Raw genomic sequence first — 13,849 nt, forward strand, 5'->3', positions numbered from 1 at the left:
TACCGGCGGTCTAACCGGCGGCGTGCGAGCGGTCCGACCGGCGGCGATAAAACTACGTCGAGATTTCCATCGATTTAAGGGTAACTTTTATTTCCGTTAAAAATTTTTGGGTTTTGGTTTTTCCTACCATTCACCTCCTTCTGGTAGGCTTGGTTGCTTGTGTTCGATCCTACACAAGAAATAAACCAAGAATCAAAAAAATAAAAGAAACACCACTACCATGGTAGCTAGAACCGTGGCAGTATCTAAGATTAGATGCATAGACTTTAACACGAATCGGACTTCTTTTGTTTCTTTCTCACCACTCACTAGACAACGTGTCCTCTCATCATTCAAAAGGCACCATGCAACTAATAGAATAGGGACACCATGCTGAGTGGGAGCCTGGGATGAGATCCAGCCACGTGGGAATTAACCGAAAGTTTGACAAATTAACCGAAATGCGGGCCGACGACATCCTCAGTTGTAGGATATATTCGTTAACTGTCCCGCTGTGACCGGATAGCGTCCCATAGTCTTTCCCTGGAATGGAAAGAATAGAGAATCAATTTTTTAATTAATTAGAGGAGAAAATATATGGATAGACATTTTATTGTTTATAGAATTTGGGGCGGACGTTTTCTTTACGGACTTTGAGTTGGACTTTTTTTTTCTTTTTTTAACGGGCCAGAAGTTTTTTTTTTCCGGAGTCGGACTTTTTTTATTAGGGGAGTCGGACTTTTTTTTCTTGTTTTTACGACAGAATTTTTTTCTCGTCCTTTTTTTTATATACGGAGGGCGGAAACATATTTTATTTTCTAAAGTAGTAGAGATAGTAACAGGTCGAATAGAGGGAAATTCTAGTGAGGAAACTCCGACCATTACAAACCACTAACTGGGAGGCCTAATTAAAAAAAAGGTGAATAGCCAATACAGTCCCTGAAGTTTCGCTTCGGGCTTAATTTAGTTTTCGTTGTTTCTGTTCAAACAAATCCTCCAAATTAATTATTTGGGTTAATATAGTCTTTGGACAAAAAAAGCCACGTGAGCATGCCAAGTCATCCTCGCATGCAGCGGTATGAATGAAATAACCATTTTACCTTATATACCATATAGAAAAGAAAGAAAAGGACACAAACAAAAAAAATAACAGGCCATCCAGGCCCAACATTGTTACGGAGGGTGGCCGACAAAAGAATTTATACGATCAGTGCTTGGATGCAGCAATAATAAGTGACAATTCTAAAACGATCATACACGTGAGAAACATTTGTCTTCTTTCTTTTCTATATGGCATATAAGGGTATAATGGTCATTTCATTCATACCGATGCATATGAGAATGACTTGGCATACTCACGAAACGTTTTTTTTTCAAGGACTATATTAACCCAAATGATTAACTTGGAGGACTTATTGAACTATTTGAAACCTCAATGACTAAACTGAGTCCGAAACGAAACTTCAGCAACCATATTCAACAAAAGGAAAAAATCGAACCGAAATCAGGGGTCTTAGGGCATGTACAATGGTTGTCAATAGTGGTTTCTTAGCGTTGCTAATTAGAAATACTTATTGACATGGAAGAAAGAGAAAGAGGAGAGACAAAACATTGTTGTCATGCATAACAACGGCTTAACAACGACTCTTAGGCCCTCTTTGTTTAAGCTTATAAGCCAACTTATAAGTAAAAAAGTCTAAACCTAAACAAACAAGTAGCTTTTTCGTTTGGTTTTTTTTAAGCCATAAGCCACTCTAATACTATTAAGCCAAAAGCTAGATTGGAGAAGCTTTTTTGGCTTATGTGAGGTAGACGTATGACTCCACCACTGAACTTAGGACATTAAATCTACCGGCTTATAAATCATATAAGCCAATAAACTGACTTAAAAGTCTAGGCCAATAAGCCTAAGTCTAAACAAAGAGGGACTACAATATAGAAATATGGTTGCATGAGGGTAAAAAAATGGAAAGAATATTAATAAAAGGAATATTTTTTAGTTAATGATTAGAGTTTTTGTTGTCTCGTAAAGATATGGTATCTAAATAATCTTATATTGTTTAAGAAACCATACCCATTAAACATGGCCTTAGTGCACAATTCTCTCCTCCTGCTCCCGTCCACTTCGCTCGCGCATTTCGCCGAACACCGTTGCTACCGCCGGCGCCGGCGCCGCATCCGACGACCCACCAAGCTGGGATTCTTCCTCCAAATGGCTCCAGGTGGTTCCTTGCTCTGCGTCTTCCTTCAAACCGTATCCTCTCTCTAATCTCTCTCCCAGCCATAAACCCTAGATCCTCTTCTCTCGCACTGCAACGGCTACGCACCGACCTCCGCGCGCGTCTGCTGCCGCGACTGCGACTGGTTCCTCACTACCGCCGCCGCCGAGGTAAGCGCCACCGACGATATCGCTTCCCACTTTCCAACCCTATCGGAGATTCTAGAGATCCATGCGCCTACTTGCGCGTGGGCGGAATTTGGGCCATTGCATCCGCAAATACACTTCCTTGGGGGAGCTCGATCCCTTTGGTTCATCGAACGCGCGCGTCCTCGCCGAATAGGAAAAGGACGATACTGCACCGTCCTACCTTGATGCAAGAACATCATTTGCTTTCTGTTCCTTGCAGTATTTGTAACTAATTACAAATTAGGGAGATGAACTTGCGGATGTTTTTTTGTTTTTTTTATGAGGAAGTCACTACAACAATGTTCGATCGTGAGGAGAAATGTCTGCTTTAGGATCTCTTGACTATCATCGAATCAGGAAGGTTTATACTGATTTCGCATCATGTTCTCCTTTCTTCGCCAAGCACGTATCCGTAGTTCATATGTAGCAAATACCTCTCTAGTCTCTAGACTCTCTACTGACTGTTTAGTATAATTTGCACACCAGCTTTTCATATAAAGATCTGACGTGACAGTGGACATCGCATGGTCCTTTTTGTTATACTATGTGTTAAATTTCATCATTGTTGGCATCTGGAACAATACTGGAGACGGATCCTTACAATTCGGCAACTGTCTACGGTTAGGCTGACTGAATTCTGCCATGTACTATGTGTTACAGTGATTCATGTTCTATCTGATGTTTCCCGCACCTTTTTCAGTGAGTGTTCAGGGATCAATTCCTGGACATGGTACACCGTACAGGAGCAGGGTATAAGCCAGAGCCCCAGGAACTGCAAGTGCGCAGAGAGTGATTCTTGCAGAAAAGAAACAACCATATCTTGCTTTGTAGCCAGACAAAGGAGATGGAGTTCTGCAGAAAACGCAAGGCTTCTTGCTTGGAAGCACGGCAAAGGTTCTTCCTTTGACAGTGGTAACAATGCTGTCACTGCAGCTAGCCCAAGGTAACAATGCCCAAACATAAGGTGACAAAATCATTCAGCGAGCAGAGGGCTACAGCAGTACAGGTTAGTGCTGCCTTTCCAGTGCTGTGTAGTGTTAGAGATTCTCTGTTCTGTCATCATCAAGTATTGCTCACTTCTCACTACTAGGCTATACTTTTGCTCCTATTTCTTGATCAGGATGGAGTGATCGTTTTGTTTCTAGAATCATCGGAACCAAGTGGTTAGTCAAAAAATTGTTCGCTGATATACTATGCTTGAACTTAGGGGCTGTTCAGATTGATGCCATTTCAAACCATACCATTTTTTGGTAAAGTTGTCAAAGATATGCATACATTTAGCTTTTTTTGCCAAACTTTGGTAAATATATAAGAAATCCTGCCAAAATTTTGGTAATATTGCCAGCTTTTATTTTGGCTACAATATGAACAGCCCCTTAATATTGCCTCTTCCCATTCAGTTCCTGTCGGTAATAACAAATCTGCAGATTGATAAACAGTTCTCCAGTAAGTAAGGCTGGAAGAAAATAGGAATGAACATGGTATGATTTCCATTATTACTTGAATCAGCCAAACAGCACATGCCAATATGCCATTGTACAGTAAATATCTGATAAATAGTTAGCTCACACAATGCCCTCGCTCACTCAAACCATATACATCAAGATAAATAGAAACTCGAGCCTCAGTGATACAGAATCATGAACTGTAGCAAAGCTATATACACTCTCAGAACCAGAACAGCACACTTGCAAACAAAGCCATGAAATTCGCTCCCCTACGTAAGTTTTGGTGACCCTTCCAATTTCGGTGGGGTCATGAGGCTTTTTGTCAGCCATATCGCTGTCTCTCTGGACGACACAGCTCCTTCCCCAAACGGTCTGAGAACGCCAGCAAGCTCCTCAAGCCTCTCCTGCTTCAGCAGCTTGGCGCAAAGCTCGAGTAGCGACTCCAGTGCGTCAGCTCTCTGCTGCACTATGTTCAGATGGTCCCACTCGGCAGGAGTGCTATCTGAATGTGCCAATTTCACCGCGCTCTTCGGTGATGATTCTTCTGTAACGATGGGAACGTCTCCTGCGCCTGGTTTTGATCCTTGGTGAGTGTGTGCTTTCACTTCCTTTCTCTGCTCTTGCACTACTCCAATGGTCAGTTCCTCCTTTGGTATTGGTGCCTCATTAGGCTTCTGAATTGCACCAGTGACTGGCACGACATCTACTGTGCTGCTGGTTCTTACAGCTTTAAGAAAGATGGCCTCATCAATCTGTCGATCGGTTATTGTCATCAAATTTTCCTCTATCTGTTGAAAAAGCGTCAAATCATCGATGTTTTGATATGCTTTGTTTCTAGCTTGAGGATCCACAGATACTTGTGAAATGCAGGCGTCCTGGGTACCAACTGTTGAAACATCTGAAATATATGTGGAGTTGTCTCTTGTATCCACAGCTTGCTCTGCAGCGGTTTCTAATGCTTCACTGGATCCATTGGTTTTGATGATTCGCTTTCTGCCACTGCCTGGCTTTCTTGACTGCTGCTTGTCTCCCAGGTTACTTTTGGTGGGCTTCACTGGAAGGTAGATTGGGGAGCAGCTGCATGATTCAGCTAGATAAGGCTGCAAATATGGGTGCCTCAATAGTTCTCCAGCCTGTAAATTTTTCAGTTTAACTTTGAATGTGAAGTGTTCTGTCGGTGCCTTTGATTGAAACAGTGAAACTGAGTTTGTGGTACTTACAGTGGGTCTATGTTCTGGGTTTTTCCTTAGCATGCTCTTCACTATCTGCTTCCTGCCAAACAAAGCATCATGTTTAGCATAAATTCTGATATATATTACGGGAAAATCATTAAAAAGTTAATAATATTGGCACTCACAGTGATGATGAATATATCGGTGGCATTGGAGATATTGAAGATCTGTTTATTTTGTTAATTAATGATGCCATGTCCTTAAAAAACAAGAGGGGATATTTCATAAACCATATTATACGTAAACAGTAATTTATCGTTTGAATTGTGTAGAACTTACTGCAGCTTTGAATGCAGGGCGGTGTGCTAAGATCTCAAACATACAGCATCCTGATGGTAAAGATGGGAAAGAATTAGCATCATAATAGAAACCGTGAAAATTACTCCAAAAGCTGTTGTACTGGGAACTCACCAAGTGACCATATATCAGATTTGTAACCATAAGGTATGTCTGCTAGTATTTCTGGGCACATGTAGTTTGGGGTTCCCACAATCTGAAAAACACAGATGTTGAATTCATTGAGTGGCAATGGAACCTATCAGTTCATTCATATGCCACAATATTTTGAATGAAGAAGGTAGGAAAGTGTCCTACTGTTCATATATAAGTCTATAAATAAATATATACAAATGAAATAACACTGCCGGAACTATACTGAAATGGCATCACATATTTCTAGAACAAGATTCCATTATCTATACCATTATAAAAGAAGGCAATGGTGGTGGCCATCAATGACGAGCGGGCCTTCATATGTACTCAAGTCAAAGTAGAAGAGAGCATAAAAGCATCTTTTTTTCAACTAAAGAGAGAAGTGGGTACTTACATAAATTTAAGGGGCTTTTTTTTTTGCCAATTTTAATTGTTCAATCTCTTTTCATGATTATTAAGAAGACAAGTGAAAAAAAATTATATACAGTTAAAAATCAGAGTTCAAACTATTGTATTTCGTGATGCAGACATTAATTTTTTCCCACATGAATATGTAATACCATACAATTTTTCTTTTGAATTCCGTAACAAAGTGCGGGCATTCTGCTAGTATGATTGAAGATCACAAGCCATAAAGAATTTAGTTATGAACCAGTATTCAAAATCAAATGGGTTTACATGAATGGTGTTTATACATGTTATGATTTAGTGTGACTTTATGTAGGTAAGTAACTGCATAGTTATGTATTCTTTGCTACCTGGAAATGTGTTTTGCGAGTTACATTTACACAACATGATAGATAGCACAGGTTTAAGCCATACCGTCGATGCAAGGTCCTCCATGAGTAATTTTGCTAGCCCAAAATCAGCTGTTTTCAAGAAACAATGAATATTCTGCACTATCATCCAAGAAAAAGGAAAGATGCAGTAATTTACATTTGTAGTGAAATATATATTTCTTACCAAGCCGGATGTTATTATCCTTTGTTAACAAAATGTTGGAACACTGTAACAGCACAGGAGCCAAGGCATGTTAGGTGATGCTGATACCTGATGAATCAACTTGTGTGGATAGGGACAATGTTCATTTACCTTGAGGTCACGGTGGAGCACACGGTTGCAGTGCAGATAGTCAAGGGCCAAGAGCAATTGTGTGAACCATCGGCACACCCTCTTTGATCATACAAGTACCAAATCAGCGGTAAGTTTCCAATCCAGAAACAGTTTGTACTGTTCATTGATGCAGGTGGTAAAACCACCATTTCATCTACTTACGGTGTTCTTACCTCTTCAGAGAAAAGGACACCCCTTGCCTTCTTGATCCTCTCTGCCCTGTGATTCCGATGTCAGTGACTTTGGAGGTTGGAGCACCAATGGAAGGTAAAAATTTTAGGAGGCAGTGAAGAGTGAAAAATGTGAGGTTCTTACATGTCACCTCCTTCACAGTAACTTGTCACAATGCACGCAGAGGTCCCCTGCAACCATCATCGAAGAAGAGAAAAAAAGGACAAAACTTTAGAACCCTTGATTTGAAGGAATGCAAATTACTCCCAGAACTGAATTAATGCGTGGAATTTGTACTTCATCAACCCAACCGTCCTTGTACTCGACGATGTACGGGTTGCTGAGGCTCGCCATCAGGGACATCTGTGCAGCAAACAGCAAGCAAAGCATCAAAATCAAATCATCAAACCAAACCATCTGTCCCGTCCTCCCAAACATTCAATCAGGTATGAACTCGAAAAGAAAAAAAAAAGCTATTTTCTTTAATCCATCGCGCAGTAATTTCTGGTAATCTCAAAAGGGTTTTGCAGACGCAACAGCAAACAACTCATGGGTGCAACATGTTTGCTCAAGTGTGGGGAATGAACAAGAACTAACGAGGGTTTCGGTCTGGTTTACCTCCTGGTACGCCGTGCGCTGGAACTTGTCGTTCTGCTTGGACAGCCGGATCTTCTTCATCACGTACCTGCACCATCATCGAGCCAAGAAAGAACAGAAGCATCAGGGAAGCCTGAAGAAGACGAAGGAAGAAGAGGAAAGGGGAGCAGAGGAAGGAGGAGAACCTCTTGCGCTCGCCCTTGTGGACGACGAGGTATGCGGAGCCGTAGGCGCCCCGGCCGATCTGCTCCACCACCTCGTACTGCTCCATGGCTCTGGCTCTGCTCCCAGGTGCGTCCTCCTTCCTCCTCCCTACTCTGTTCTTGCTGGCTACTGTTGCTTGGGCTGGGGGACTAGAAATGATGCTTCTGCTCTCTGCTCTGCGCCTCGCTCGCGGACCTCGTGATAATACGCGCGCGCGCACGCGTGCGGGAGGGTCGCAATAATGGCGGGCGCGAGGTTGAGGGCGTGTGTCTGGTAGGCAGCCTCTGCCCTGTCCAGTGGACGGAGACGACGGAGACGGAGACCGAGACGAACGCAGCACCGCGCAACCACTGCTGCTGCTACTTGCCTCTGGGCTTTTGCGTGTGCGTCGCTGTTGCGCGTTTTAGCTTTTTGTTAACGGGAGGGGAGGGGTGGTGGTTAAGGATTAAGGCGTGTTTTGTATGGGACTAACCAACTAGTATAATCAAAATCAATCTCTTTCTCTCTTTCTTTAGGAAGGAGGAGAGTGATCGTACTGCCTACGTGTAATTAGTAGTGGAGGGAACGTTTGCTCGCGTCTGCGGGCGGGCGGTGGGTCCCACGTGGCGGTGGATGGTGGGCTGGTGGCGCGACCCTTTCGTCTCGGTTTCTCACGCAGTGGCACACTCTCCCTTCCCTTTCTTGTTCTACCTCTGCTCTTTTTCTCGTCCCCTCTGCCCCTTTTTTGCTCCGCTTTGGCTGCATTGCATGTATCTATCAGTCTATCTAACTCAGGTTCTTAAATAACTTGCGCTCTTGTGGTGGGGTTGGCTGCTGCTGCTGCGGCGTGCCTTTCTCGCTGAAAAGGAAGGCTGCTGCACGCATCATACGCATATGGTGCCCACATGACATGAGTTGCACTGCACTGCACTGCACCTCACTCACTGCCTGCTGTAGTTTTCTCATTCTTTTGAGGTTTTGGCACCCACAGCTATCCCCCTAGTGTGTCATTGTACATATGTTAATTGCAAAACATGGGTCTCTCTCTCTTTCTCTCTCTTGGCCAGAAAAAGACGACCCTTCTTGCTTCACACTGTCACACTAGTGTCATGCATATGCATACACTGTAGTAGGTCACTAGTGTAGCAAGTGATCGATGCAGTGACAACGGCGGCGAGTAGCCCAAGCATAGAATGGCCTATGCAGTTTATACTATTGCGAGTGCACAGTGCGGTAACTGATCCCACGGGAGTAGGAGTAGTAGTAAATTGTGAGTAGTTTTACTCCTGCACCACTTGTTATTATTAGCGGTCGCAGTAATAGTAGTGGCGGAGCTGCTGTTGCATGCTGTTACTACTGCTATCGCATGTGCTTTTTTCCTCGGGATGCGCTCAGTGGATCTGTGGTAGAAGTCAATGTCGAGATTTTGGGCCACTGTTGCTGCGCATGGCGAGTTGCAGATGCTGCGTTTTGGCCTCTGCCAAGTGTGAACACCACCATGCACTAAAAAAGGAGAAGAAAAAATTTGCAAAAATATTAAAGAAAGGTGGATTTTGTATACTAGCATACTGAAAGTATGATTGGCTAGCTGGTGATGCCAAGCTCATGTCCATTTCCGTGCTAGCTCCAGCTGCTACGCTAATCCACTAGTAGTAGAATAATTTGGTCACCAGAATTCGATGCATATTATTTTCTTCCAACCGAATAATTCGATTCCATCATAGTTTATGCTAAAATCAGATAATGCAGTTCTCCCCTGTTTCTTTTTTGCTTGATTTCGGATGCTGACATGAAACACGACCTGAAACCCTCAATTATCAGGCAGTTTTTTTTTTTTTTTTTTGCAGATTGCCTGATGATTGGTTTGTTGCATGGTTGCCTCTGCTTGTCTGGGCTGTAGCTTTTTGACTGGAAACTCAACTGTGCGTGTAGACCTGGAGGACTCAACTGTCCATGCCGCTACCTCTACCTAGAAACAAACAGGGTTTGATTTCTCGTCTGGTAGCTGGTGGCCATGGCTCGAGGTTATCCACCGATGATTATGCATGCCCTACTCCCACTGGTACGTGTTTGTTGGTGAGCCAATCAAATCACTCATGACTAATCAAACAATTCGACAAACCACCTTGTTGTTATGCCCTTAATTATCCTTCCTTCCTCGTTACACCACCACATCTGCCCAAATAATTCTGCCAAACAGTACTACTAGCTAGCTAGGTATGGCTTTTGATAGGATTTGGGTTAAAAAGAATATCAAGGAAATATTTTTTTCCTGGAAAATTTGATTGGAGAAGTACACTACAAGAGTGAGTGCCGATATGATGCCGGATGTGACGCTCTATCTTTGCGTTAAATCTGTTGCCCTATCGAGCAGGGAATTGGGCGTACGTATGCTTAATTCGCTTAATTGTGGCTGTAGTACGTGGTGGGAGGTCAGTGCTTGGGCGATGGCAACGTGCTTGACATTTTGGCATTTCGGAGAGTACTATCACACGTATAGTTCTTGCCTTCTACGCTTGCAAGAAAAGTTGCAGTATTAGGAGTAGTACTGAACTGTACTGTGGTACAGTCACTACGTTTCAGACTTGGAAGTTTCTGTTGGTGTCGCTGTCAAAACCGACTGCGATTTTGGCTTCTCGTCGCGTCGAGGTCGTCAGCTACGAGTCTTGAGTTTCACATGGAGATCAGATCAGATCAACGACGACTGAAATTTTCCGTGTTTCTGTGAACCATAAATAATTGAGATTTGATGCTCTAGTACACATCTGGGCTTTATGCTCAGTTACAGTGCTTATTACTGTAACACAATGTAGTGCTCCGTAATGGGTGCTGATGACAGTGATAATTAAAAAACTAGTCGTACGGCATCATACATATAGACATATAGTACTATAGAAGTACTAATATTTGCACGGAGACTTTGGATTTTTTTTTTTTTAGAAGATCTGAGCCATTTATTTTTCGTGATTTGGTGTCAATGTGCGCAGGAGATGGGCCCTGCAAGAGGTGGGGTGTGAGGTAGCGCTCTGCGAAAGAGGAGAAAATAAAAAAAAACGATATGGTTTTGGTTTGGCCATTGCTTTCGCCAATGTAGAAAGAGACCAGCGAGCTGCCTGTAGACTTCGCAGTAGAGTAGCCGTGTAGGAAAGATATGTGTATTTGGGGGGCGTTCCGTATATATTATCAAGACCGTGCTTAGGCTGTACTAGCACATTTAATTCATGCACGTATCAATCCAGGAAAATAAATTGTTGCAAGTATGCGTAGCTATTGCCTTCATGGCTTTCATGCATGTTTGTTGCAGTCTACTAGACAGGGGCCTTTCCTCTGCCAGTGTGTTAATATGTCTGGTTCTGAATGATGGTGATATGCAATTTTGCTGTGTTGGGCTCGAGCTATAGCCAATGCAATGAAAAGGCCTAGTTACCAGTTACCACACCTGATTGGATCAGATCAGATCAGCCAAAATCTCGTTTCAGCAAGAAAAGGTTAATTAGTTAAAACTAGCTGTATATAAATTATATACACACACCCAAGGTTGGTCTGCATTCTAAAGTGACATACACAATGTATATTGCTACACAGCTTACAGATTTTAGACCTATTAGCTCGATCGAACGACCCCTGGGATTAGGATGCATGGGGAATGATTTGATCCTACATTATCAAGAATGAGTAGTCTGGGTTCGGATGCCAGCGTGCGACAATGAAGAAACGGGTGGCCCTTGTTACGATTACTTTGAACATAACTCGTCCGCTATGGAGCAGTTATTAATAATGGTTACATAGAGATGAATAGGGCTATGTGGAAATTGCCGACGCTGCTTAAAATCATGATTTTTGATGCAGTATTTACATAAAGGCGTTGTTTTTACTAAAGATAATCTAGCTAGAGACGGAACTGGAACCCGAGTAAACGTCGTTGCATAATTTTCTTATTGAAATTATGCTAAATTTTTGTGGAGAGTGGTCCAAATTGTAATAGTATTTCTCATATGTTTGAAGATTGGTTGGTTGGAGTGGATTCTAAGCTAAAAAGCTTTTTCTATTCCTTCGTTTTTTTACTCATACGATTCAAAGAGGCCTTGTGTGTAGACCTGAAGGACTAAACTGTCCATGCCGCTACCTGGCTCTTTGTAACAATACAAATGATTTGGTGTTTGACAATTCTCCGATTAATTAAAGGGGCTACTTCAAATCGTACATATTTTTTAACCAATGGGTTATAGCCCGTTTTAAATCAAATAACAAAAAGAAGATAAGCATGTAAAAAATCGCAAATCTAAAGAAAAAATGTTCTAAATTCTAATTTTAATGCACTACAACTAAATGCAAGTGCTACATAACTATGTGTAACTGAGTATAAGTGCTATGTAATTAAGTATAACTATAAGTTAAATATACGAGAATACGAATCCTGATGCAAGATCCTACGGATAAAAAGTGAAAGATAGGAGACAAAAGTATATCACAAGTGAAATAGCAAAAACCATTAATTTAATCTTACATATAGGTACTCCCTCCGTCCCACAATATAAGGGATTTTGAGTTTTTTGTTTGCAACGTTTTACCACTCATTTTATTCAAATTTTTTTTGCAAATATAAAAAATAAAAAGTTGTACTTAAAGTACTGTAGATAATAAAGTAAGTCACAAATAAAATAAATAATAATTTCAAAAAATTTTGAATAAGACGAGTGGTCAAACGTTACAAGTAAAAATTCAAAATCCCTTATATTATGATACAGATATATTATGATACAGAGGGAGTACTTTATAGAGGAACATACTGCATTAAGTTTCGGAGCCATTTTGTGAGGACAAGAACAACTTTCAATTGGCATGCCGAAATCTAGAGGCGATAGTCCTGAAAATCTTTATTAATTATGGATAGAGATTTAGTAAATAGGATTACGTCCGAAACAATATCTTTTCATCCACGATTTTCTTTTTATATGTTCTTGTCTTTTGTTTTGACATTGCCTTTTTAACGCCGGGTTTACACCATTATTAAAAAAAAAAAAAAACTATCCCTGCTAATTGTGTTCCTTTATGCACGTGCAGTCAATACAGAGCTCTTTGGTCTGCCTGCGTGTGCGCCGGACGTCTGGGCTGAATAATGATAAGCATTGTGTTGTGCTGGGCTCAAGCCAGTGAAACAAAGAGGCCCAGTTACCACATGGGCTTAGATTAACCAGATCAGCTGCATTATGTTCAGCTACACCAAGGTTTCGCTCGATTAATTCATTACTACTCCCTCCCTTTCCCCTTTCAGATTATAAGTTATTTTAATTTTAGTTAAAATTAAACTACTTTAAATTTAACTAAATTTATACATAAACATAGTATATTTATAATACCAAATTAGTTCTATTAAATCGATAATTAAATATATTTGTCTAGGGTTGAGAATGTTATTATTTTTTTTACGGATCAAACTTGAATAAAACTTGAATACTTTGATTTCGATCAAAGTTAAACTGACTTATAATCTGAAACGATGGAGTAGCTCCGTGGGCATGCACATAGTATATAAATGAGGAATAAGTTCATCTGAGGTCCCTTAACTTGTCAACGAATTCGATTTTCGTCCCTCAACCGAAAAACCAGACACAACGGGTCCCTCAACTATTAAAACCGGTGCAGATGAGGTCTCTTGGCGGTTTTGAGGACGGTTTTGGCTGACGTGGTGCCTATGTGGCTAATTTGACTCGGTTTTCATCTGACATGGCACTGACGTGACGCTTAAGTGGCAATTCGACTCAAAGAATAATAAACCCGTGGGACCCACATGCCAGTTCCACACATAAAATAATTAAAAATGGTGGGACCCACGTGGGCCCCACATGTCATCCTCACTCCTCCCTCCTCTCTCTCTCCGGCCGATGGAGCGGGGCGAGCGACTGGCGAGGCGAGCGACGGCCGGTGCAGCGGCGCGACCTGGCGACCGGGCCGAGGCGACGGCGGCGCGAGCCGTGGCGACGACGGTCGGGCGCCGGTCAGCCCAGCGCGGCAGCGGCCTGAGGGCGGCCAGGCGGCGTCAGGCGAATGGGGGAGAAGGCCGGCGCGGTGAGGAGGAAGCTTGGCGGCAGGGGGAAGGACAGCTGCCGCTAGCGGCGCTCGGAGCGGGCGGCGTCGGCGCGGCCGTGCTCGGCTAGGCGGCGTCTGGGCGGCAGCTTGCCTTGCCTGAAGAACAAATTCAAAGACAACTCACTAGAACTGTTGTATTGATTTGCTACAAGAACCTGCATGTTTTGAGTTTCTGCAGGAATTCTGGAGGTTCAATT

The 13,849-nt window shown here is 42.4% G+C and overlaps 1 protein-coding gene and 1 long non-coding RNA gene across 7 annotated transcripts; one reads left to right on the plus strand and one right to left on the minus strand.

Moving 5' to 3' along the window:
• The first annotated feature begins 2,089 nt into the window (after positions 1-2,089).
• Positions 2,090-11,668, plus strand: LOC127762995 (uncharacterized). Of its 6 annotated transcripts, none has more exons than XR_008015619.1 (8): positions 2,090-2,201; positions 2,261-3,006; positions 3,087-3,392; positions 6,574-6,699; positions 6,793-6,878; positions 6,967-7,228; positions 7,303-7,670; positions 9,410-11,668. It is a non-coding gene; the product is annotated as an uncharacterized LOC127762995 (long non-coding RNA). The 6 variants fall into 6 exon arrangements; XR_008015620.1 differs by having other exon boundaries at positions 2,103-2,201; positions 2,274-3,006; XR_008015618.1 differs by having other exon boundaries at positions 2,103-3,006; positions 9,410-9,624; positions 10,550-11,665.
• LOC127762993 (serine/threonine-protein kinase Nek6) lies at positions 3,854-7,707 on the minus strand. The gene is made up of 13 exons (XM_052287547.1): positions 7,565-7,707; positions 7,401-7,467; positions 7,080-7,145; positions 6,927-6,973; positions 6,785-6,830; positions 6,591-6,671; positions 6,462-6,504; positions 6,321-6,367; positions 5,478-5,559; positions 5,346-5,395; positions 5,192-5,265; positions 5,055-5,106; positions 3,854-4,967 (listed from the first exon to the last, which is right to left on the minus strand). Exons 1-13 carry the CDS (start codon positions 7,648-7,650, stop codon positions 4,104-4,106), a joined length of 1,605 nt encoding a protein of 534 aa, XP_052143507.1. The 5' UTR covers positions 7,651-7,707; the 3' UTR covers positions 3,854-4,103.
• Positions 11,669-13,849: the final 2,181 nt, after the last annotated feature.

This window comes from Oryza glaberrima, chromosome 2, assembly GCF_000147395.1.
Source record: "Oryza glaberrima chromosome 2, OglaRS2, whole genome shotgun sequence".
In the NCBI taxonomy this organism is placed as follows: domain Eukaryota; kingdom Viridiplantae; phylum Streptophyta; class Magnoliopsida; order Poales; family Poaceae; genus Oryza; species Oryza glaberrima.